The sequence below is a fragment of the Anopheles moucheti genome, chromosome 3, assembly GCF_943734755.1.
Source record: "Anopheles moucheti chromosome 3, idAnoMoucSN_F20_07, whole genome shotgun sequence".
Taxonomy (NCBI): Eukaryota; Metazoa; Arthropoda; class Insecta; order Diptera; family Culicidae; genus Anopheles; species Anopheles moucheti.
The window spans coordinates 1,780,576-1,805,197 of NC_069141.1; the positions used below are offsets into that span (position 1 = coordinate 1,780,576).

General features: G+C 45.2%; 4 protein-coding genes across 4 annotated transcripts; all 4 read right to left on the reverse strand.

The window, feature by feature from the left end:
- Positions 1–3,542: 3,542 nt before the first annotated feature.
- On the reverse strand, positions 3,543–5,615 carry LOC128304444 (uncharacterized). The gene has a single exon (XM_053041632.1). The coding sequence runs from the start codon at positions 5,613–5,615 to the stop codon at positions 3,543–3,545; it is 2,073 nt and encodes a 690-aa protein (XP_052897592.1).
- Positions 5,616–8,002: 2,387 nt separating this feature from the next.
- On the reverse strand, positions 8,003–9,159 carry LOC128304219 (uricase). The gene is made up of 3 exons (XM_053041380.1): positions 8,958–9,159; positions 8,603–8,881; positions 8,003–8,505 (listed from the first exon to the last, which is right to left on the reverse strand). Exons 1-3 carry the CDS (start codon positions 9,157–9,159, stop codon positions 8,003–8,005), a joined length of 984 nt encoding a protein of 327 aa, XP_052897340.1.
- Positions 9,160–13,770: 4,611 nt separating this feature from the next.
- LOC128300679 (nascent polypeptide-associated complex subunit alpha, muscle-specific form-like) lies at positions 13,771–17,478 on the reverse strand. The gene has a single exon (XM_053036834.1). It carries the CDS (start codon positions 17,264–17,266, stop codon positions 15,266–15,268), a length of 2,001 nt encoding a protein of 666 aa, XP_052892794.1. The 5' UTR covers positions 17,267–17,478; the 3' UTR covers positions 13,771–15,265.
- A 3,598-nt stretch (positions 17,479–21,076) lies between these two features.
- Positions 21,077–24,073, reverse strand: LOC128301987 (skin secretory protein xP2-like). The gene is made up of 2 exons (XM_053038682.1): positions 23,892–24,073; positions 21,077–23,474 (listed from the first exon to the last, which is right to left on the reverse strand). Exon 2 carries the CDS (start codon positions 22,804–22,806, stop codon positions 21,442–21,444), a length of 1,365 nt encoding a protein of 454 aa, XP_052894642.1. The 5' UTR covers positions 22,807–23,474; positions 23,892–24,073; the 3' UTR covers positions 21,077–21,441.
- Between the last annotated feature and the right edge of the window lie 549 nt (positions 24,074–24,622).

A 24,622-nucleotide genomic window follows, 5' to 3' on the forward strand; every position in this document is an offset into this window, starting at 1 on the left:
TAGCATTTTAGTTTTCAAATGCTGAAAGCTATGCAAATCTAACCGACTGTGCATAACACAAATTATTATTATTATTTATTATTATTATTATTATAGGCTCATCCTACCTCACGAGCACCTTTGTGCCCCACAGTCGCTCTGCATGGCACGTTGGCAGAGTATGTGGGACATGGATGAGCTCGGGAGGTTTTTGTATTCCATCACTCCTTGTGTTTCCTTAAAGCCTTGGTTCTCTGGCATCTCTGGAGATCGAGCGTTCATTCGAATGATGTCTAGACTTAGGTCTAACCACTTCGCATTGGGCGCACATCTCCAGCGTATAGGACAGGTCGACTCCAAAGTATGTGGCTGCGGTGTCGGATTTCACGATGTGGATCATCTTTTATGGTCCTGCGTGGAATACGAGGCTGCAAGACCTTCCTTATTGGACGCAGTCCGAAGTATAGGAAGAGTCCCTGATACCCCAATTCGAGATCTGTTGGGGGGCTCGGATGTAGCTTACCTCAAGGTAATTTTTGATTTTTGCCGAGCTAATGGTTTGTCTGTGTGACCCTGTCTTCCTTATGTTTGTTTTTGTGTTGTATGTTGTACCTCGCTTGTATGTATGAAGATGTATACGTGTTTGTATGAACGGAAGTATGAATGTGTTTGATGCGTGTAAGTTGTGGGTACGATAAAGCAGGTCGTCCGCTGCAGAACCACCAGAGCGACCTGCCAATGCGGACAAAAACATGGAAGAAGAAGGATCACAACCCAAATCACGATACAGACCCTCGCAAGAAAAAGGACCACTCTTTAGGATGACGGAATATACGAAGCAAAACGACCGAGTACACCCGGGATAAGGTGACCTTTCACCGTTTGGAGAAGAAAATGTCTTCAAACGAATGTGAATTGTACAATAGATTAAGTTACTCTTAGTTGTAAGCAATACGGCCTGGCCGTTCCAGAGTAAATAAATAAAAAAATAAAAAATTATTAGTATTATTATCATTATTATTATTATTATTATTATTATTATTATTATTATTATTATTATTATTATTATTATTATTATTATTATTATTATTATTATTATTATTATTATTATTATTATTATTATTATTATTATTATTATTATTATTATTATTATTATTATTATTATTATTATTATTATTATTATTATTATTATTATTATTATTATTATTATTTGATTGGATGAATTTTCCTCTGCATTCGGCTCCATCTGGGGATCATTCTCATTGATGACGTCACCACTATCTGTGTTTGTCCCCGTGTTCGATGGTCTCGGCTGTCTTCCTCGGCGACGTATCTTAAACATACCATGAGTCCAACCGGCTTCACCCTGTGGAAACAGGATCGGGTACTGTAGTGGACGCATCATCTGGCGCATCATCGCATCATCTCATACACTGGCCTTAAGGATCCTGTAGCACGATGTTGCAGCACAATCTCCCGTGTATATTCCGTGCTACCGGTGATATCGTCACAAACACACATGACCCACCTCACCTGCAGTCGGTGCGTTGTTTCGGCACTGGTCAATACCTGGTATACGTGAAAGGAGGCAAAGGCGCAGTTCATCGCGAACAGCTCATGCGTTCATACGTATGACTGAACATTCATGTTAGGAGATTGCGTGTGATAAATACTCGCTGCAGGACAGACAATATCGTTTAAGTCCACCACCAACTACTGGTGCTTGAGTGTTTTGCAACGTTAAGTTAAGATCGAAGAAGTATAACAGAGTATAACAGCATGGCGAATATCCCGGAAGCACAGCGAGCGAACCAATTCGATGGCAAAGTGCTCCTTGGATGCTGTAGTTGTAAATTCCACCACGTGCAGCTTCTCGAAGTTGGCGCACGTATGATTGTAGCTCCATTTAGAAGAGTACAGGTACTGTGGTAACTGGTGTTGGTGGTGATATAGCCAGTTCCGATATTAAATTCGAAGATGGTGAAGGCCATGGTCATTGAAGAACATGGTTAGGGACGGCCCAGCGGCGGATCAAACCGTAGGCGGAGTAGGCCCCTTCTTACTGCGCTTTTCGCCTTGTCTCATTTCAAGTCCCCTCAATGTCCCCCTTCTCTCCTGCATCAATTTTAAAATTAGAAACCCCAACTATAATTCCGCCCTGGGCCTCCAAGGGGATTGATCCTCCACTGTTGAAATCTGATAACTTGCTTTCTTCGACAAGGTTATTTTTCTGTATTGAAGAACTTTAAATCAACACTTGCTGTAGAAGTGAGCTAATGTTAATTAAAATTCGATTCCGCAACTCACAAACTCATCGTAAACTCATCAAACAAAAGAGATGAAAGCGTTTAATTCGCCGCAAGCCGCAAAAGGAACACCTCAACCTTGACTTACTGCTGTGTGGTGTAATTGACTCACTCTTGCAGTATTTGTCACTGTGGGCAAGGGTAAACAAAACGCGGACGGAACGGAATGTTTGAAGAAACATTTGTGTTTCCCTGAGGTCCGTTGTTGGTTTTATTTCGTTTCTTTTGCTCCAAAAACTCTCAATTGGTTCGTTGGTTCATTGGATCGTTTGTTTGTTTGCGGCTATCACGTTTCATTCCATTGTTTACTCTAGCGTAATGCCATTCCATATTCATGCCATTTCTTCATGCAGACTTTACTCTTCATTTCATTTCCATGATTTGGGAAGTAACGATTAACACTGTCCATTAGCTACACCCAACAAGGTTCTTCTTCACGGGTTTTTTTTTACTTTTGTTTTCATTGGTGACCATCTTAAGAGGCTAATAAGTGTTCTATTTATGGCTACTAGATCCACCACTTACCGGCTAATCATGCTTCTCAAGCAAAGTTTTCCGTTTGACAAAAAATCATCACTGAACCTTTTCAAAGCTTAAGGCAATATGATCGTTCCAACCGTGACGCTATTTGAACTCATTTTTCATAAACGCAATATTGTAAGAAAGTAACCGCCATAAGGAAAGTGTTGCTATTTAATCATTGTATCCTATTACCCTTCAACAGTAGTGTCATCACTGATGAACTATGTCCATTTACTGCACAACCCAATTACAAGCCACTACGTGTATGTGAGAAGAAATAATATACACCAACGCCTTCCGACCACGTCCCTCGGTCTCATCAAGAGCTGGGGTTGAGGATCTCCTCGGTGGCATCTTCTTAGTTCGTATATTATGCATGAAATTCTGCTACTGCTAATGGCGGATGACAAATGCTCCGTTGCGACAATGCCTCTAGTTGCTTTGGGACAAAATACAAATTTATCGTAAAACACCGTACGTGCGCTAGCTGATGGGCAGAAAGGGTTACACAGAACAGAGCTGACAAATGGCTTAAACCGATGAGCCCCGGGGAGGAAAAATGAAGCCACCGAGCGTAAACACTGTTGCTAACGCAAAGGAGCAACGAAAGTTGAAAGCACACAACAACAATCCTACATACTTTCGTTACTTGCAAAGCAAACATCGCGCGTTGGAGTTTTAGGAAAGATATTATTTTTATTTGCTTTATGATAGCGACATGACGTGAGCCTCGGTTCACGCTAAGCATACTGGCTTAAAGATCCACAACCAGTCCAGCTTTAATCGTAGCCAATCGAGCGTGGTAAACAGGCAACGGTTCGGTCCGGTTGATTGCGAAGAAGCTGGCAGTTGAACGAATTTCTGCGAATCCTTTACCCCTGGGCGATACTGCACCACCTGCTGTTGACTTTCTTCGGTCACGATTGGGATGTCCTGCGGGCGTCGGATTGGTTTCGCATCGTCCAAATTGTACACGTAGTACTGATGTGTGATCTGTTGCGTTGTGTTAGTGGTTTGGACGGTACGAAGCGGAACGGCAAGCTGTCTTCCCTCAACTCGACCCATTTCGTAGGTATATCGGTTGTCCTGCGGTTGTCTGTATTGCTGTTGCCGTGGTGGATGCTCAACAAAGCGTTCTCTGTCGTAGCTGTCGCTGCGCTTAAGCGGGAACCTTTGCGGACATTCCTCCTGATACACATCCAGCACAAATCCTTGCACGGTAGGGAACCTTCCAGCTCGGGTGTGAATGCGTATCGTCTTGGACGGGTATGGACCAAAGTCTGCCGTGCGGTACACTTGTCCCGTTCGGCAGCCACATATACGCTGCCCATCGATCTCCACGAACCCACCAGGACATCCCGGGAACTGATCGTTTCCTAGGAGGAAGAATTTGAACGAAATCACCAAACGGCAAATGTAGGGAGAGTTCCGGTGTATCTGCACGACACAGTCCTGATTGACGGTCGTCAGAGAAGGGAAGTTGGCGCTGGTAAGATAGAACCGACGCTGGGTGAATGCATTCCTGCAACAAGTTGGGCCAACCCCAGGCACAAATGACACCTGGTTCTCCGGTTCAACGCCTTCCGGAACACGTTCCGTTGTGGGCTCTGGGAATTCGGGCTTGACTTCCGTCTTTGCCGGTTCGTAACCAGGCGGTGGTCCTCCAAGAGAGGTTGTTCCTTCGGTCCCCGTCGTTGGATATCCTGGGTAATATGAAGGATACTGAGGATACTGTGGGACGGACGGTACGGGAACACAAGGAGCTATGGGACAAGCCGGGTTTTGTGGTTGCACCGGAACAGGGTGCTGTGGATACGTTGGATAGTTTGGGTAAGAAGGCGAACAGGATTGAATTCTTGGATCACAAGGATATCTTGGTGGAGGAAGTATTGGCATTACTGGATAGTTTGGTACGGAACATCCCCACGGTGGATACGAACATGGCGCCCGACAGGGAAACGTTATTGGTGGATAGGTTGGCGAAGGGTACGTGGGAGTAGGAGAAGTTGGTGGAGGTAGATACCCATTGCCGCTGGGGTTGAACTCGGGCGGAATATCTTGTCGACTGCTCACAATTCTACCATCACCTGCTTCTGGTGGGTCCGTAGTCGTATCTTCATTGCTGTCATCTGGCTCATCAGCAACCTGAATCGTGGTGAACACGGAATATGCCGTCGATGATTCGGCAGCCTCGCTATCCTCACTGCACGGTTGTCTGGTGACAACGAGACGGAAACCCCGTCCCGATCCCCAACCATCAGTGATGAACTTCATGCGCAACAATCCGCCGGGGGCATCGTACAGCTTCGAACCAATCACCGTCCCACAGAGGACCTCCACATCACCGATGACTAACCGATCCTTGCTGCAGTTACGCGATGGTTCGAGAGCAAAATCAACGAACTGAAAATGGTACTGACTGCTACACACGAACGGTGACTTGAAGGTGTACTCGCAGTGCAAATGTCCCTGATAGTCGTCGGGGAAACTGGGCGACCGAATCTCACTCTGCAACCGTTTGTAGACTCCACCACACTCCACCACACTGCGACGATCACTCGAGAGCGTAAAGACATCGGAACGATCACTTATTCGCTGCTCCCCAAGACGATCCTCACCCATATGCTCATAATCATTGATCATCTTGAAGGAATCGGCGCCCGCCGCGTTGTTTGTGGCCGAGTAAACAGGATCAACCCCCTTTTCTTCCGCAGCCTGCACAACAACCCAAGATGACTTGATTGCCAATTGTAGGATACCGAAGTGCACAGCGAACTTTATAATTGAGTTTACGATTAACTTTGCCATGGTTCAAGTCACCGCACTTCAGGCGAAAAAGGTTCCAACGATTATAGGTAATTATTTCCTAATGCGTACACACCCGCTCACACTCTCGCACACACACACACTTGCACATGCCACTATTCTTTCTAACGTCTTACCGAGGCGTTTTGTGTTGATCTTTTTTCTTCGCCTGTCCAACTAACTTTTCACTTAAAATTGGTCGGGTTTGCCGTAAGAGTGGGAAGTTCTTTTGGACGAAAACCCTGGATAGCGGCCACACCGATCCGCTGCGCGTCCAACGCTCTACTGATCGAAGTATCGGATAAGCGTTCAACTTTTGAGCTCATCAATATTTTAATGAGCGTAGTGTGATGCGTTTGTGGACGCGCTAGACCACACCACACTTCCGTAAGTCGCCAAAGGACGATTCCGCCATTCGCTTTCGCTATCTCGTTTGCACTCACACATTCCTTCACCGAGCCGGGACTGTCTTTTGCAATTCGATGACGGTGACGGCGACGTCGACGACGACGACAGGAAGGTTTTAAAGTTAAGCCTTTGTTGACATTGGAGTTTACTTTAGCGCGCGGTATGCTCGTAACCATCGTAACGTCCCACTGGCCCATCGTCGTCATCCAACATTCCAAAAATGATGCCACCCTCTCTTTGTCGATCTTTACGCATTACTGTGTTGTGTCACTTCCGGTCTGTGCAAAAGTGAAACTTCTGGCGCGTTTTTCGCTTGCCACAGTGCCCTTTCCTGTTTAACTTCCCCACATTCTCCGTGGCTTCTTCCCCTTGGCTACATCGAGTGGATGACGAAATAAATGACCCATCCGTATCCATCCTCCCCGGTAACGTTGCGGTGGTCCAAGCCTTGTTTGACTTTGGCGCGAAAGCGTCCAAAAGCCCTTCACATACAACGTCTGGAATGGTTTTAGGGCGAGCTTTGGGTGGGTACGATAGGCCGGTGGGATCGTAAAACCGTAACCACACTGTGGCTGCGAGATCGAACCAGAGGAACCCTGTGCGGAGACCAACCTGTCGATGGCATATTTATCGCGAGAACAATTACGCATCGTTTACTGCACCATAAACGGGGATGCTGAGATGCTCGGGAAGCGAAGTAAATCTGGCTGTCAGTCGGAATTTGATTGCTTCGGCAACAGCTTCCTAATCTGTATTTCTTGTTCAACGTTGAGTGATTTATATTGTGGATTGATTACACTTCATGACATTCGTAGCCGTTGAATCTGTTTAAGGACATCGGATTAACGTGATTTGGCTTTCGAGGAATGGTTGTTCTTAAGGGCTCATACAATTATGATGTAACGCAAAGATTGATAACTTGCTTGCTACATTGATGCTAACTGCTCTTCACAAAGGAATTTAGAGTGTTACTAAAACATGGCTCTACGTTCGTGACGGTTAAATTGGATTGTTAAGTTATGCGGAACTCGAAATCATTTGACTTAAAAAACGGTCATACAAGCACCGATATGAGGGGCCACACGTGCTAGGTGTCGAAAATCGAGAATTATTCCGAGAATGAGCGTCCGAGCACTAAATGGTATTGAATGAGAAAAACTGAAGTTCTATGAGACTGCTGATACCTTAGAAGCTTAGAACATAGCTGATAGAACAAGAAGCTTGATCTTTAAACATCCTCAAGTAAGTAGATAATAAGGAATGTGTATGACTATTCCTTGTTAATTTTCATGAAGGGAGAATTTAAGTTTTGTGTAGTTGTATGTTAAGTAAAATGTTGTTAAATGTTAAGTAAATGTTTCTCTCTCTCTCTTCCTTCCCCTTATCACAACATTTCCCTTATCAACATTTGAGAAACTGTCCTCAAGATGGTATATGAAGAAACAATTTACGACAGAATTGTTTGAATGCTTAGATATTATTTATTGAGATGGAACATACATTTTAATTCTGCTGTATAGATGGATCTATTGAAACAGAGTTAACATTCACTATTATTACAGTTCACTCAGCAATTGCTTTCAGCCAACGCAAAACTTATTATGACAATTGAAATAAAAAAAAACCATTTCAATGAAGGGTCCTACATCGCCATTGCAAAATCAATATTTCAATCAAACAAATTGATTTCTCTGTTCTTTGAAGTGTGCAACATGCATCATTAAATCGTAACTAATTAATTGCACTTTTTGCATAGTGCAACATGGGATGGGTGGTAATGTTACCAGCACCAGACGTTCCGTTCGTCTGGGTTTAACGATAAGTAACAGCGTATGATTGGTCTTTGTCGGTGAACGTTCAACGAATCCTACCGAAGACGGATGAATTCCATCTTCACTTACGAGCTAGCTTTACTCTAGACACACCTTAACTCCCAACAAACAGTCCACACGGAAAAAAGTCCCCATAGGTAGAACCCCGCATCATAGTTTACTCTTCACGTACTGATCCGATTTCCGATCGAGCTGTGCGTAGATGATGCCCGCCGGCTTATCCACCGGTACGTACACCGTCTCCTCCTTCAGCTCGACCTCGTTCACCACCTTCGGGAATTTGCTAAAGTCAAACGTAAAGTAATGTTTGTTCGGCATCGTCATGTCGATCGAAGATATTTCCGGTATCGTCTCCAGCACCTGTTTCTCCGCCAGGTACAGCGTGTTTTGTACGCTCGGCGAAAAGATGCCCTTCTCCGTTTCGCCGGCAAAATTGTTCAGTATGCACTGCTTCACCTTGTTCCAGCAGTAATCAAAGTCCACCCCGGTGACGGTGGAGTACTGCCAGGACGAGCGGACCACCGTGCTGAAGATACGGTCATGCTGGTCCGGCAACGACCGGTACTCATCGTTAACGAAGTTCACAAACGCAGACTGTGTCGTCTTGAGCACGCGTAAATCCGTCAGCCCGCTGATGACAGTCGGTTTAATTTCTGAACAAACGAAGGAGAAAGACAACAACAAAAAAAAACCGACCGGACATTAGTGTGATGTGTTGTAGGCGGGAAATTGAATTACGTTCTCGCTTACCGGTGCGCTTCTGCGTGACGTCCGTGTACCGGATGGCGGTCGGTGTGAAGACGAACGCGTGATTATGCAGATCCTTGTACGGGCCGGTACCGAAGCCCATCCGGGACCACGGATACTCGTCGATGTGTATCGATACCTCTTCGACGTGCGAGTACTTGCTCAGGAAGTGATGACACAGCAGTATGCCGAACTCTTCCGGTGACTTCAAACCGTGCTTGCGGGCCAACAGGTAGACGGTGTTCTTTTGCGAATCTGTCGCCACAATGTCACTATTATCGCCTAAAAGAAATTGACGTCTATTAACGTTTGCTTCAGGGATTTTGTGGATTTTTCTTTGCCATTCCATCAAACTCACCCTCCAGGTAGTCCTTTTGGCTGCGTAGCTTCAGCTTCGTGCCCACCTCAAACTCCTTTATCGTGTGCACCAACCCATTGCGGACCACGTGCATCACCTTGACGCTGTCCTTACCATATCCGTAGTTGCTGATCAGGAAGGGCGAATTTTCGTTGTCCAGGTAACCTTCGCGGCTTTCATCGATAAGCTTTCTGGACATCATCTTGGTGGATAAAGCGTTCCCAGTCAAAAAGAGCTCCGGCTCGTTACTTCTGACAGGCAAGAAAGATGTAACAAAAAGTAGGTTAATAATTGACTGCGCATGTTGCAATTATGTACCGTGAGGAGTGACCGAAGTGTGTGCGAAACAGAATGACCTCTCTTGTAAAGGCGGGCCCCATCCAACCATCCTACCCGAAAGAGGGGTATTCTACGCTTGTTTCCAGTTCATTTGCATCTAGTAAAACCCTTCACTAGACCTTCCTTTCATCTCTTCTTGCACATCCATTAAATTACATGAATCATTCCGGGTCGTGAAGAGAAGCTGAAGCATCTGGGTATGTATTACGGAATGAAATTCTCCATTGTGTGTACCCGTGCACGTAAATCTCCCGTTACCGTTCAGCGGACAAGTTCAGAAAAACCGGTTCAGGATGCTGTTCGTTGCAAAAGTGTTACTATTATTCGTTGTCGCGAGGTTCTCCCATTCCGCAAGCATCTTTCGGTGTTGTGCGAATGACTGATGGCCATGATAAGAAGCTGTGCACCAAGGCAGACTCTCTTCGTTCGGTTGGTTGGCTCTTCGGCTGAACCGGTTTAAAGCGTACGCACAACTGATTGACAGCTGACGAGCTGTGCGGGATGATGACGTCGACTTCGTAAGCAGTCGAGAATGCGCGTACTACTGTCGAGAGGTCATGGCATGACATTACATGGCCCTTATCACCAACTTCAACGAACTGTTGTAGTGAGAATTCCTTGTATTTTTTCCGTAGCGCGACCAAACAGACTTAATCTTCAAGCGGTGACCCATTCAACATGCTCATTTGTCCTCAAACTTGTACGAAATTGCCAAAAAAGACAACTACCCACAGATAAGCGGGCTTCTTCTTGATTCGGTACCCGTTACGAATTTTTTACCCGTTGGATTATCTAATCAAGCGTTCGATGAGGTACTTCAAATCATCAACCAAAATAAAAAAGCGAAGCACTCACTCGTGGAATAGGTGTCAAAAACGACTAGAGATCTTCTTGCAAGATCAGGGAATCAAAAATTTCTACTGCTGTGTCTCGGTTCGATGGGTAAACGTGCGCCATTGCACGTACCGAACTTAATAAGGCATGTCTGGTTAGAAAGGTTATCAGTCCGAAGCCTGTCCCGAAAAACAATAATCCATCACATCGCACGTTGGCAAGTGCTGCCCTGGGATGGGAGAGATGTCTAGAGACGGCTGCAAGATTAAGAACCGCACATAATGAGAACTCACTCAGCGAGATAACGATGACGTGTTGCTGGGGAGTAGAACCGTACCGGACGATTATGTGGCACCGGGTGAACCAAATTCATGTCCAATTAGGATTCCAAGCGAAGAGAGCAATAGTAAAAGCTCGCAATACGTTGGACATTCTAGATCACTTCAGAATCACCTTCAAGTCTATTGCTGCTATTGCAATCAAATGTTGTGCATAGCTCTTTGTATTATTGTTTCTTCTATACTATCTTGCTCTAAATCACTTTCACTAACTGGCTGTATTGTCCTACTTTAAAAAAATCGGGAACATATCTAAACGAATCTAGATTTAAACACTTACTCTTCTCGTTTACTGAGTTGCGCTAGGCGTTGTTGTTTTATAACTCGTAAAATATTCTCAAAAACACCTGATAAAACACAAACACGAAACTCACTCGGGCACACACCAACTTCACTGGCAAACAGAGCAGTACGAACTGCAATACGAACGCGTCTTACCTTAGCCACTGCCGCTGCTTAAATGGTGCACGGTAGCGAGAACCGCGAAGATTTTTCTTCCCGTCCCAAATGGACATCAACCGATCGGCCGCCAAGATCTTCGCCGTAGTTCCGTTTCATTCTACTCATTCTACACCCATTCGCTAATCGCGGTAATGTGTTGTACCCTTCGCCCTCCAAAGGGAGTATCCCGCATCCGCCACCGGTCACCATGGTTCGAATTTTCCATTATCAGTGTTCGGTCCGTTTCGTCTCGGATTGTTGTCTAATCGAACACTGTTCTGGGGTGGCAAGCATTATCGTCATCGGCTCCAAGTCCCGGCAATCGTTTCGTGTGCCCGGTTGTCTTACCGTCGGCTGCTATAAAAAGAGGACAAAACTTGGTAAGTACAGCCTCCAACGGTGTTGCATCAACAGCAGCGAAGTGAGGTCACATTGATTGTAATGCACCTCCTTTTTTGTTTTGGTTCTGTTTCCTCTTTGCGAGGACAATACCTGCATGCCTGAATTGATTGATGATTGACTTAAGATGTCGTCTACTATACTGGAGTGCTATTATTATGTGATGCGAATCAATTTTGCTGCCGAGCGGCGACCGCGCGCGAGGCTACCTACTGCCACCAGTCGTTTCGAACTTTGATGTGAAGCGTCAATCGTGTGGCGTCCTTCTCATGATCATGTACAAGACAATCCTGAACTGGAGTTGCAGTTGCTTGTCTATCTAGCTGCGTAGAAACCATCGAACGAAGCAATGATTCAGGGTTTAATGCGTCGGTGAAGAAGCGGTAAACAGTAAATACTGATAAGGAAGGAGAGACCTACACAAATTTGGGTTTATGTGTTGTGCCTTGACAATAACCAGCTGTTGACGAGCGAGCATTGGGATTATTTTCTTTAAGTGATTCATGCGTAAAACACTGCTAAACATGTGTTGTTTACCGTCGATTGAGCTAATTGCATCACGTTCGTTGCATCGATAAACTTGTCGTTCGCAAAGAGCTAGTATTAATGTGTGCCCTCACGTGAACCTAACCTTATAACAAGATTCACTCCATGCTTCACGTGTTTAGTAAACAATTTAATTCAACTCTCCCGCTGAAACGTGTACCTCAAACATTTGTTGTTTCCAAACTCTCCTCCGTACGTTTAGCAACTATTGCCGATAGTTATGAAATCTTCCGTTTACAGATTGCAAGATTAATTCGCTTTATCAAGCCCATCTAGTGTTGGGAGGTTCCGAGAATCGAGCCGGTTTTGCTCGATTGCTTCGCAGGGGATTTGTGACACGAGTGTTGCGTCGGATTGGTTTCTAGTCAAAACAAACTGTTGTTAAAGAGCGTACAATTTTCAACAGCTGTTGAAGGAGATTTTGAACGGCCAGTTCTGTTTCTTAGAACTGACGTCTTGTAGACACGATTAGTTTATAGAATAATATTATTCTTTGATTAATCTTTTTGTTAAAAGATTGACCGGATTAATCACTCTGACCGAACCTTTAGACACGATTAGTATTATTCTCAAAATTAATCTTTGACTAATCTTTCTGTCAAAAAGATTAATCGGATTAATCTATGATTAATCTTTCTGTCAAAAAATGTATAAAGATAAAAGATAGAAAGATAGAGTCGATATTCTTCTCTGCATTTAATTTAGCAAATAAAAACAAATGTTTCATATAACCAAGGAAGATATTTTCGATAAATTTTTTACCTTTTTGATTAGATTTTGTGCTACTAATTAACTCTTCTGTTAAATTTTCTAAAATCTCTTATCTCTGAATCCGCGTATCTCGAGAACTACTTGTACTTATCTGTCTGTATCGACGGAGAAGTTAGTGTTTAAACATTGCATACCTTCAGGCAGATTTCGAGCAAAATTGCTGTACTAGGAGTTACCTCTTCCGTGGATGCTCTCCTGGTACTATACAATCGGAAACTGGTAGTTTTAGAAGAAAATTTACCCCGAAATATTTTGACAGAAAGATTAGTCAAAGATTAATTTTGAGAATATTATTAATCGTGTCTAAACTTTCGGTCACAGTTGTTTAGCTGAGCGAAAATTACGTTGACGCGATGTTGTTACATAGCGGGAATAGAGTATATCTACACAGCAGTTCATTTTTAATTATATTTGTAGACATTCTATGGAATGTTGCATAAAACAACTAATGCATGATTTGAATTTTGATAGCTTTTATACAGTTGGAACAACCAGGTGAAAACCAAGCGGTCAAGAAGTAACATTTAGCAAAAATAAATGTTCCAGCCTAAATTACAATTTGTGTTAACTAAATTTCAATGGTTCAATGTAAGAATTACAACAAAACGAGCTATGCAGTTGAAACAAATAAAAACGATAGCTTTGAAATTTAAAATAATCTAACTGACACCCGGAAGCGTTACACTCGTAACGAACGCAGCCAATCTGTACGCAGCCATTACATTGATGAGCGTTACATCATATGCACAATGGTCGATGTAAATTTATAAATAACACCAAAATATTATTTTTGAAACTTTGTTAATTATTGCCCATGTTTCACTCAAAACTATCATAAAACTAAACATACATGCCAATTATGAATTCTTGCCCTACAATGGAGGTTTCAACACTATCATATTTTAATAATTTATAGGTCGCAAACGTCGATATTATTTTCATGTTTTCGCACTGATTTATTTTTTTCATTATTCAATTTTGCAAATATATATATAGCGCCACAAACCAAAGAGATTTCACCTAACTAATGGGACATTATATACGACTACTCAGGAAAAATAATAAAAAAAGAAATAAAATTATCATCTGCTCCGAAAGGTGATATAACTACAGCGTTAACAAAATAAACAAATACAAGATTGTCCAATTTATATTTTATTTTGCCAAGGTAAACAGTTATGAAGCCTAAAACCAATAGCTATTCGTATCGAAATTCAATTTCATTTCTTGCTTTAGAAGCATTTCCGTCTGCCGCATACGTTTCACCCGTTCATAAAAAAACACATTTGCCCAATATAAAAATTTACAAAAATAACGCACTTGATTAGCTGTCTGCCAGCTGGCAACCAATGCGCTAGAGCACTGGGATGAAAGGCGATTGGAAGCGTTGCAATTTAATGCAGTGTTAATGGAGTTCCAGCAACATCACTTCGAAATAACTGCTTTATGGTGTATAAGTCAGAGCTAATCTACGGACAAAAATATTGGCCTTGGTATTGATTGTCGACGAACTTCGACATCCTCTTTTCAGAGTTAATTGTAAACATTCCGATTGTAGAAAATGTGTACAGTAGAGAAGGCGCACGATGGAGAATAAAGAGAAGTCTGTTGATACAATCATGTTGCAATTTTACGAATAGACGTACATACAATCTGCTTACAATCTACCATGGTGTATAACTTTGCTAAGACACGCCGTTTTCCGAGGCAAATATATAGGCAGGTAGGTAAGGTTAGTGTTACTCCACTCGGTAGGGTAATTATGGTTTCAACAGTACAAGAAGCTCCTTGAGTATATAATGTTTAGAATTACGTTTAAAACTAACAATATCATTGAATTCACTGTAACACGCAGAGGGCATGAGAAAGAATTAGAGAGACCATCGGATGGGGGTGGCTTTGTGTTGTGAAACGGAGGGTTAAGGGACCCTACCAGATATCTAGCTAACAGGTGACATTTAAATGCGGATTCTTGTAGATGCGTTTGATCTTTAACGATCGTAAATATTGATGGTTTCAGTTTCATATTAGCTGTGAAACATGTGAGATGTATAAGAGTATTTTGAACAAACACACCCCATGGAGATAAAATCCGGTACAAAAAGCTAGCTAATTGCTGTTACAGTCTGACAAATCACATATTAAAAGCGTTTCTGTAAAAGATTTTCCGATTGTTGAATTCAAAAAACTTATTTCAAGGATTTATCCATTTGAAATCAGAAATCAATTCCCATCTGTACCTGTATAATTCGCGAACGCGTGTAAGTGTTTCGTTTGGAAACGTGTCTATGAGTTAGAGAGCATCTTTAACCTTTGCCAAATGAATACCTAATGGGGAAGCTCTTGTTTATCTTGAAACGCTGAACCGGTTCTGTACTTCCATCAGGCATGTGAAGATTCGACTTTTTGACTGAGATTTCTGTAATACTCTACTCTCTCTAATCGTGCAATTATTATATTGTGGTTTGCTCCCAAGCAGTTGATCAAAGGCTCATATTCTCTCCTCAAAATGCCTTATGTACTTGACGTTATGAAAATATGTTAACCATTGTTGTTTTTGTTTGTTTCCCAAATCCCGTTTCCCGATCCTCGCGACTAGCAATAAGGAAAGAAGATGAAACTTTGTTCTACACAGAACGTCTAAAAGCGTACGATTTGACGGAAGCTTTCCGACACTATCAATGCACCAAGCGCCGTTAGCAACGATACCGTCTTCATGCTAGCGCCGCTCGTAGTTTTCAGCTGCGATGCAATGGCCGGTGTAACTGGTTCCGGCTGGGATGCAACTGGAGCGACAGCAGGAGTAACAGGTTGTTCGCCATCGTACGGTGCCAGCGATAGTGGTGGATGGTTCGGGTCCGGAATAAACTGTCCGTCGGCTTCGTACCGACCCGGAGTAAACATCTGCGTCAATGGATCGTACAGACCGGACTGGAAGATACTCGTGTCTGGGATGTATCGTCCTGGGGTGAAGATTCCCGTTGCCGGATCATACTCGCCCGGGGGCACATACTGCCCGGTGGCCGGATAATACTGACCGGGTGGGGGAATATATTGCTTAACGTTCGGATTCACAGTGGTCGTTTCGCCAGGTGCCATTTCAACCGGTGCTTGTGCTAGTGGAGTCAGCGTTTCTGTTCCGTTTACTGCTGGCTGCTGTTGTTCTGTTTCGGTCGTAGTAGCGTTTTGATTTAAAATGACCGGAGCATCGGGGACGCCGGGTGGTGGTGGTGATGAAGCCTGCGCATTTGCGTCGTCAGTAGTGTTGGGCATTGGAGCGAGTGGTACGGATACTTGACCATCCGGGCCAGCAGATGCTGGTAGAACTGGAGGTACCCCAGCTACTGGTGGGATTGCGGGTCCTGCAGCAGGTGCTGCTGGTGCTGCTGCTGGAGCTGCAGCTACAGGAGCAGGAGCTGCAGCGACAGGAACCGGAGCGGCAGCAGCCGATACGACTCCTTCCGATGCAGCAGGAGCAGCAGCAGGCGCAGCCGGTATATTGTTAATGATCGTAACACTACCTCTCTCACTGTACCGTCCACGATCCTCTGGGCGAAGCGCATTGTAAAGCGCTGATCCAGCCGCTCCTGCCAAAAGACCCGTTCCAACACCGGCCGCAATGCCACCGACACCGATACCGGAGCTTTGTGGTTTGTACGCACCGACTGGAATGGCCGCAATAGGGAACGATGGCGCGGGGGCATAATTTACCGGAGGTGCATAACCACCACCCTGGAAGGTACCATGCGGAGCACTGAATCCACCCGCCGGAGGATGGTAACCGCCGCCTCCGAAACTTCCCATCGGTTGTCCATATCCTCCCATCGGTTGTCCGAATCCTCCCGGTTGCCCAAAACCGCCCGCTGCTGCTGGCTGACCGTAGGCTGGTTGTCCGAAACCTGGCTGTCCGAAACCTGGTTGACCCGGTGCTCTAAAACCCTGATTTCCCGGAGTATACATCGGTGGCGCTTCATTGAAGCGCGAGTTCAGGTTCGGATTGTTAGCGGCCGAATACGGTGGTGGCGGTCCCTGCGAGTACGGTGGCGGTGGAGCTCCTGCGTGTGTCTGGTGCGTGTTGTGTGTAGCCTGTACCGGATAGAGAGGCTTCGGAGCATTCGACTGTACCGGAGCGACCTGCTGTACGGGATACGGAGGTTTCACAGCACTGGTCTGTCCCGGGGCACCTTGCTGAACCGGATACGGAGGCTTCGCCACACTCGACTGTACCGGATACGGTGGTGGCTTGTTAACCGCTGGCTGAGCCACGGAACCCGCAGGTTTTGCCTGGCTGTTTACATTCCATCCAATATTGCGCGTGTTCGACGGTTCAACCGGAGCCGACGGTTTCGGTGCTGGTTTCGATTGGTAGTTACTGTAGCTCAAGCTACCAGGATTGCTAAAGCTGGACGAGGACGAAGACGACGTGCTGGGTTTCGAAACACGACTTGACGACGATGACGAAGAAGTTGAAATTTTGCTACGACTTTTAAACTTCAACGCATCGCTCACCGGCAGCAAGGTGGAAACGGCCAACAGCGTACAGAAGGCAATCGCCTTTAGCTGCCTATTTTCGTAACATCCACTACGCACCATCCTCAGATGCACTTTCTCCTTCACGCGCGTACTTTGCATACTGTCCATAAACACCCGCGTCTAGAAGGTTTGACCTTCACTGTCGGGTTTCTGCGCTGCGATATTTGGGAAAAAGCTGCTATTTGCCCTCAGAATTTTAATGATCCACTAACGCACACACACCCAAAGGCAACACTTTATGAACTATTTGGCACCAGTCTGTCGTTTTCCACCGAATTGTTCGTTTTCCACTGCGAGCAAAAATTCCACTGCACGCTTCGTCCGACTTCACGAAACAAATAAAACTCAAGTGTTTCGCTCTGTGTGAAATCGATTACCGCCCGTAGAATGTGTGCGTGCAAGATTCCATTAGCGCTGGGTGTGTGCGTGAGCTAGGTTATAAACAGCTAACGACGCGACTTTTGCAGAACGGGTAACAGTACGGAAACAGAGCAATAAGTAGCTTTTGAACAGTTCTTTCACTGTGAAATGAGTAAATGAGAAATAACACAGATGAATTGTGAGCTTTATAGCAAATCATTGTGCATATTCCACTGTAGCAATAATTAATCTAGTTATATTCCTAGTTTCATAAACTCTTGTGTACCACACTGTAGCTCGCGAATTCCCGTACAGTAGAGTCTCGGACTGTTGATGACTGGTAATTTAAAATATATTACTGATAACATATAGTCCAATTTAATGTAATCGTCCCACGAACTCATTGTTTTACTCATTTTACAGTTACTGTTTACTGTTACACAATCAGTATACGTCAATAAAATAATAAAATATGAAACTGGAATGATCTTTAATATGGCCGTTCTCGAGTTCCGCGAAATTTTTACTAAATAATATATCACAACAATGCAATCGAGACTTTACTTTCATCACATTTTGTAAGCATACAAATTCATTTAATTAGTGATCTTTTGTTATTTTCCATGCAGGAGACTTCACTGTGATATATGAAGGACGTACGTGATCCGTTTACTGGAGGGGATTCCTGGCTCGAACGATCGATAACCTCCCCGCCCGGAAGACGTGTTTACGCTGAAGGTAACTTAGTGAAAACATTTCCATATTCGTAATGTGTTTAGGCGTTCGCTCAATATGTACCGGTAATGTAAAGAAACCGCGATCGCGTTGCCAGAAGCCCGCATATACCTAGTACCATTGTCCCAGAAGCACGTAATGATGACGTCAGAGATACATGACGCGTTTTTTGTTTTGTTACTTCTGGCATGATTCATAGTGAAGCGAATGATTAGAAAAGTGCAACCGAACGGCACAATACTGCCCTTGTTCCACGAATATAGATGAAGCTTTGTGACGTAAAACTGGGGTTCAATAACGACCAATCCGCTTGGCCGCGCGGAGTAGCGTGTGAAGTATTTATATTTGTACTAGGAAAGATTATCCTAGTTGTACGAGTTTGATAATCAGTGCCATCCTTGTGCCACGTGTTGCAAAAAGTTAGTGTCACTCTCAATGTTTACATGCCAATGAAGGTGTTGGAGAATAGAAACGCATCCCAATTATGAATTCGTCATCACTCAACTGTACACTACCAGCGAAGAAAAAGGTGAGTTACAATCTAGAACTATTTCACAATATGCCGAAAGCTTACTTAATACTAACGACGTCACTGATGAAATTTCCTTGGCTTTGGGGAGCTTTTCTTATTTTTAGCCCCCTCTAGCTTTACGACGCTAGACAACGAGGAGGTTGAATGAACATTCCTTACCATCCAGGGTCCGTAGAATCGATCCGGGTTGTAATTTACCCCATTTTTAACATTGACCCCACGAAGGATTGGTCTATCGCGAATCAGAAACGACGATAACACACGCACAAAGTGTCGGGAAATGTCCGCCTGTAAAAACACACCCAACAAAATTCGATCCAATTTCAAGAGTAATCGCTTTGTTGCGTGTCAATGTGGTGGCTACCGGTGGTTTATGATCCAAGTAGCTATTACTCCCCTCAGCGCAAAGGCGATGGTTGGTTAGAACCGTTTCAAAACGCCACGCCACGTGTTGGCACGTCTTTCGCGGCAAACATAGTGTACGTTTCGCGAGCAAACCTCGTGTCATTAGCATTTGCTCACCTTTCTCAACCGACGAGCAATCAATCAAAAGAATTTACTTTCCTATTGCCATATGAATGATCGTATCGCGTAAAGATTTGCCGATTGTTCTCGTGGAAAATTGGATTCGTTCGAGACCATCGGACGTGATGCGGTTGATGTATTTTTTATATAATTGTATTGTTGGTAATAATGTTCCTTAACGTGATAACACATTACATGGCCACTGGTAAATATGCGGGTTAAAAAATAATACAAGCAATGGAACGATTGACTGTACACGACGATCTCCCCCCACACTATTTGGTGCCTTGCTACATGAGTGCATCATTCCACCTGACCGATTGTTTGACCATCTGATGCGTTGTGTTCCGAGACTATTACCATATCCATGTGAATCAACAGTTCCGCCAGAATGGGGGAATGGACGGTTGACTAGCTCTTTCGCACAGGCGGTATGGTGATTGTGCAATAAACAAACGCCCGACTACAGTGTCCGTCCGATAACGTCATCCATCGAGTAATCGATCAAAATCCACCATTGGTTAGCTAAAAAGTCTGCCAAAGTATGTGCCATGTACAATTTAACGTTACTGTTCACCGATGGGTCCGCCGTTATGTGCCCTTTGGGAAACGGAGAAAATGCGTAAGGGAAAACAATGGAAAGCGGCTCTGCAAAAAGCTGCAACAAGGCATGCGTTACAGCAGTGGTCGGCAAAACCTGGGAACTTGCAAATGTATGCCACGTAAAGTTTAGTAGCATGGATTAAGTAATCATTTCTTCTTGTTGTGATTAACTGTGGTATGATTATGTTCTCAGTCCGATAGTAGAGAAGGACGTGAGTGATCCTTTAGCGCTAAACTCAGAATGGATTTCTCTTGCGGTTTGGTTTGGCGTTGGTCACTACTTGGTTATGCCTTCCATAACTGGGTTACAACATTTAATATTAAAACGTAACCGGATAGTCTGACCTTGCTAAGGCGGAAAGGTACCGAATGGTACCAGTCCTGTCAGTTCCAAGACCTGCTAACATCCAATATCATCTTCAACGTTCTATCGATCAATCGATTAACTCGAAGCAAGAACATATTTAAGTTAATATTCCACAATTCTTTAATTAAACACCCGCTTGTCTAATTTCTGATTTTCGCCTAACGACTGTAACAATAACTCAAGGAAGGCTCATAAAGCTGTATGCGATTACGAAATAAGGAACGAACGCGCACTAGTTTGTTTGAGCACTTTTTTGTTTCGTTAGAACGGCCTGGCCGTATCGACTTATTTTACCACGTAGCAGGATAGTCAGTCCTCGCTACGGGGGATTGGTCCGGATGGGATTTTGGTCCAGTCCGTTCGTGTAAACTATTTCTATTCCAAATTTCAATAGAAAATACACAACAGTGATTTTGTAGAGTTTTTCAATCGTGATACAATTTGATGTGGGACACCCTTTGGAAAATTAATGCTTTTATGTTCTCTCCTCAAACTTGTCGAACGATGGGTCAAAATGTTTGACCTACTGCTATTAGTAATGCATTTGATAATGCTTTGTTTTAGATGGAATGCGACAAATGTCAGCGAGTTGTCGGTGTTGTCTTTTGCATGTTTTTATATAAGAAACGTGAAAAATGCTGCTACAGTAGTTACGTTCCGCTCTGTTCCTCATTTTGAATCGCATAGATAACACTTTACTCGTTGAACATGCTTTTTCCCCAACGGTAATGTACTTCCCGGGTTTCTCAATCAGGCAATGGACAATTACACAGAGGCGTGAGCTGTTGTTGTTTTTTGTTTGGTTAACCTATTTTATTACATATCGTCTTTAAAATTCAAACATTGAACATTCGTGATCGCATACTGCCTGCTCGTAGACGTCGTTGTGCAGTTTCAAACTGACGATTACATTACTAACATATACAACAACAAAACAATACTTAATCGGGCTCGAATAACCATGCCACCCGCACCTTCGCCCCAACCATGCTGGGCATCACCGGTTTGGCTACATCGCCCGTTAAACTACAAAAAAGTAGTGGCACAGCAATTTGCGCTCCGTTCGGATCGCCAAACACCGCACGGCAACGAGCCTCAATACTAGAGGATATTCGATATGTACACGAAGCTGCTGCCGCTACGGTGCGAGTTGGTATGGACCTAAAAGCGGAGATACTTGACGATGACTGGCAACAGGGCGAACATCGAAATGGCGGACGAGAGGCGCACGGACTCGGCAGCACCACCACTCGCCGGTTCAGCCATCGAAGCGGACAGATCTGGCTGTACGTTGAGGGCCGAGTGACGTACCTCCACATCCGAGCCAGATACATTCGGTGTAGCGTCGACCGGAGTGGCAGGAGACGAATCGGGCATCGGTGCCAGCGGTGCCATACCGAGCGGGTTCTCTGATGAACTGCTTCCAATAGAAGTGGTGGTGGCAGTACTTTCGCCCTCTACTGGCGAAGTAGTTGCCAGGGGAGTCGCTTCCGTTGGCAGCGGTGCAAGAGGTGCCTCTCCGTTAGGGTTCACGGGCATCGGTGCCAATGGGGCATTTGCTGCTGGAGCGGGTGTTTCACCAGCTGCAGGAGCGGGTGTCGGAGCAGCTGCAGCAACAGTCGTCGTAGTAGCGGCAGTTGTAGTCGCCGTAGGTTCTTCCTTGCCTTCTTTCGGTTTCAACGCATCGTAAAGAGCTGCACCGCCAATACCTGCGGCCAATCCAGCTGCACCAGCGCCCAACACCGTTCCAATACCGCTACCTCCGCTCGAAGGCTGCTCGTAGTGATGAACTACCGTTTGACCTGGTTGTCCCTGGTAGTGAGGTTGCCCCTGCTCGTAGTGTCCACCGGGTGGTACGTACGATGGTTGGTGAGGGAATCCACCCGGTTGCTGTGGGACGTATCCACCCGGTTGGGGTTGATAGGCGGGTGCAGGGAAACCACCACCGGGGTGTTGTACCGGAGCACCCGGGAATCCTTGAGCCGGCTGGGCCGGATAGGAAGGATAGGCTCCGGGTGGCGAGTGAGCCAAACCACCTCCAAAACCGCCTCCAGTTGCATTATGACCATGCGAACGGTAGACATTGCCCGCGACCAGTCCCGTTCCAGCAGCTCCAGCGGCTGCCGCTCCTGGATATACACCTCCGCCAGCGCCGGGAGCTCCATGCGCACCAGGAACATTCCAACCGTAAGACGGTTGACCACCACCAGCGCCTGCTGGTGGGAAGTGCGGAGCAGCCGGTGGTGCTTGAGGATGGCCAGCAGGTGCAGAAGAGTACACTGGTGCCACAGGTTTCGGGGCCGATGCCGGTGCCGAATGGCTTGGCGAATAGCTCAGCTTGGCAATGTCCGCATTCGCGTAACCACGGTGAGCGGTCGGTTTCGTCACCCGCGACAAGGCCACCTTTCGGCCGAGGGCTGCGTTCGGTAGGGAGAGCAATACACAGAGGCAGACTGCTAGTAACTGCTTATTTTTAGGCGAAAGTGGACGCCTTCTTCCGACGCTCTGTTTTTCTTTCTGCAACATGGTGGCGATATGCGTTGAACAGCACACTAACGAGAGCACCGTATCAAATTCGGCCAACGAACGAACACAACACAAACTATCGGAGCACCGTCAATGTGGGCTAGGGTGGCCGGTTGCAGCTTTATCGGCGCACCAAACGCTAATAATAGTGAGTTCCTCTCTCGACTTTGAACTGCGTCTTTTTTTGCACCACGATCACGATCACACCAAACCAACCGTTTTGATATCGAACTGTAATTATCGGTGGGTGGAGGGGTTTTGTTTGGTGAAATTTACATACAATCCCGGGAATAAACGCAACCGGGGAGGAAACGAATTATTGGGAGGAAATAAAACCTTCCTCGACCTACTCTCCGCTGAAGCTTTTTCGAACTTTCAATGGCGCGTAATTCACACGTACGCACTAGTGGCGCTTGTCCGTTCGACTGTGGATTTATCTGCCTCTCTTGCCTATGTATACACACACACGCGCGGGGTATTCACACGTGTACACACCCCAGTCACAAGATCAACCCCGTGGACGCTGTGCCGAAAGACGCTCGTTTGGTCTCATCCGGTGAACGATCTACTCGCTACTGTCCGCTGTTATCCGGTGGCTGTGATGTCTAGCCCGACACTGGACGGTTGTTATCTGTGCTACCCAACGGATTGCCAGTTCCCTCTGTTTGCTGAAATTAAAAAAAAAGGGAAATAGAAAAATGCCATGAAAACCAGGCGAACAAACAATGAGACACACGGTGTGGTGACTGTACTCCCGTGTATCGCGCCGCACTCGTGTACGATCTTCAACAGGCAGGTGATAATGAGTGGATGTGAAAACCATCCACATGAAGCGGTTTTTTGCGAGCCCGAAATTTGCATTCGGATGTACGGTTTAGAAGCAAAACAACTCGTCACAAGTGTTGCCTCTCACTTCTAGCGAACGATAAAACGTATACACCGCATACGTCTAACCTTCGAAAAATCGGCACACGGGAGCTTTGTGCGATAACGCCCATGGCTTAAAGAGATTTTATGATGTACACTGTCACTGTGATCCAAGTGCACGGAAGGCGATTCACTGTGTACCCGGTGCGTTATCTTACCGTTCGGGAAAGCTGCCTGTAGTCGCCCAGGCCCGGTCTCAGGTATGTCTTCACCTTTAAAGCGCGTTCGAATGATTGTGTTGGCTTTACTTTCAGCAACGGCAATGGAGCCCTCGAACGGACGCTCTCCGACGTGACAGTGTGTTGTTAGCTATCCGTGCACACCACCACCAGCAGCAGCAGCAGCAGCAACAGCAGCCAATGCTGGCCGGTTAATTAGACCAACACATTCCCACTCCCAACCACGGACCAGGGGAAAAGCGTAAGAGTAATCGAATTTCCCGCCGGGATGGAATTTGGCGTACGGACGAAAGAGCAAGCGAATGAATAATGTCTGACATCCTTTTCGAACCTACTGTAAGGACCTGCGTGTTTCTTCAGGAGGTCCTTTTTGCTAAGGTCCGTTTTGATGGGTGGAACCAGGACATTGTTGCCCTTTCCCTTTTCCTTTTAATCATTTATCTGAGTGTGCGTGTTGTTTGTGCCGGCTAACCACCAAATGGTACCAGGTGCTGCTTTGCGTACAGCGCTGCGGAGGTCCTTCAAAGGACATTTGGCAAGAAGAAAGAGGACCCCAGAGTGTGGAGATTGCGAAATAAGGCGGAACAAGCTATAAACCGGCTTCTAGCGAGAAGTAATTTCCTTTGTTCATAAACACATCGCAAACGTTTATGTTGATGTGATTTAAACTCCTGGAACATTTATTCTTAATTTTATTAACCGGAAACTGT

Coding starts and splice junctions, on each gene's coding strand:
- LOC128304444 (XM_053041632.1), bottom strand. CDS start 5,615: ATGGCAAAGTTAATCGTAAACTCAATTATAAAGTTCGCTGTGCACTTC.
- LOC128304219 (XM_053041380.1), bottom strand. CDS start 9,159: ATGATGTCCAGAAAGCTTATCGATGAAAGCCGCGAAGGTTACCTGGAC. Junction 8,882..8,957: donor CCAAAAGGACTACCTGGAGG/GTGAGTTTGATG, acceptor AATTTCTTTTAG/GCGATAATAGTGACATTGTG. Junction 8,506..8,602: donor CGTCACGCAGAAGCGCACCG/GTAAGCGAGAAC, acceptor TCGTTTGTTCAG/AAATTAAACCGACTGTCATC.
- LOC128300679 (XM_053036834.1), bottom strand. CDS start 17,266: ATGGACAGTATGCAAAGTACGCGCGTGAAGGAGAAAGTGCATCTGAGG.
- LOC128301987 (XM_053038682.1), bottom strand. CDS start 22,806: ATGTTGCAGAAAGAAAAACAGAGCGTCGGAAGAAGGCGTCCACTTTCG.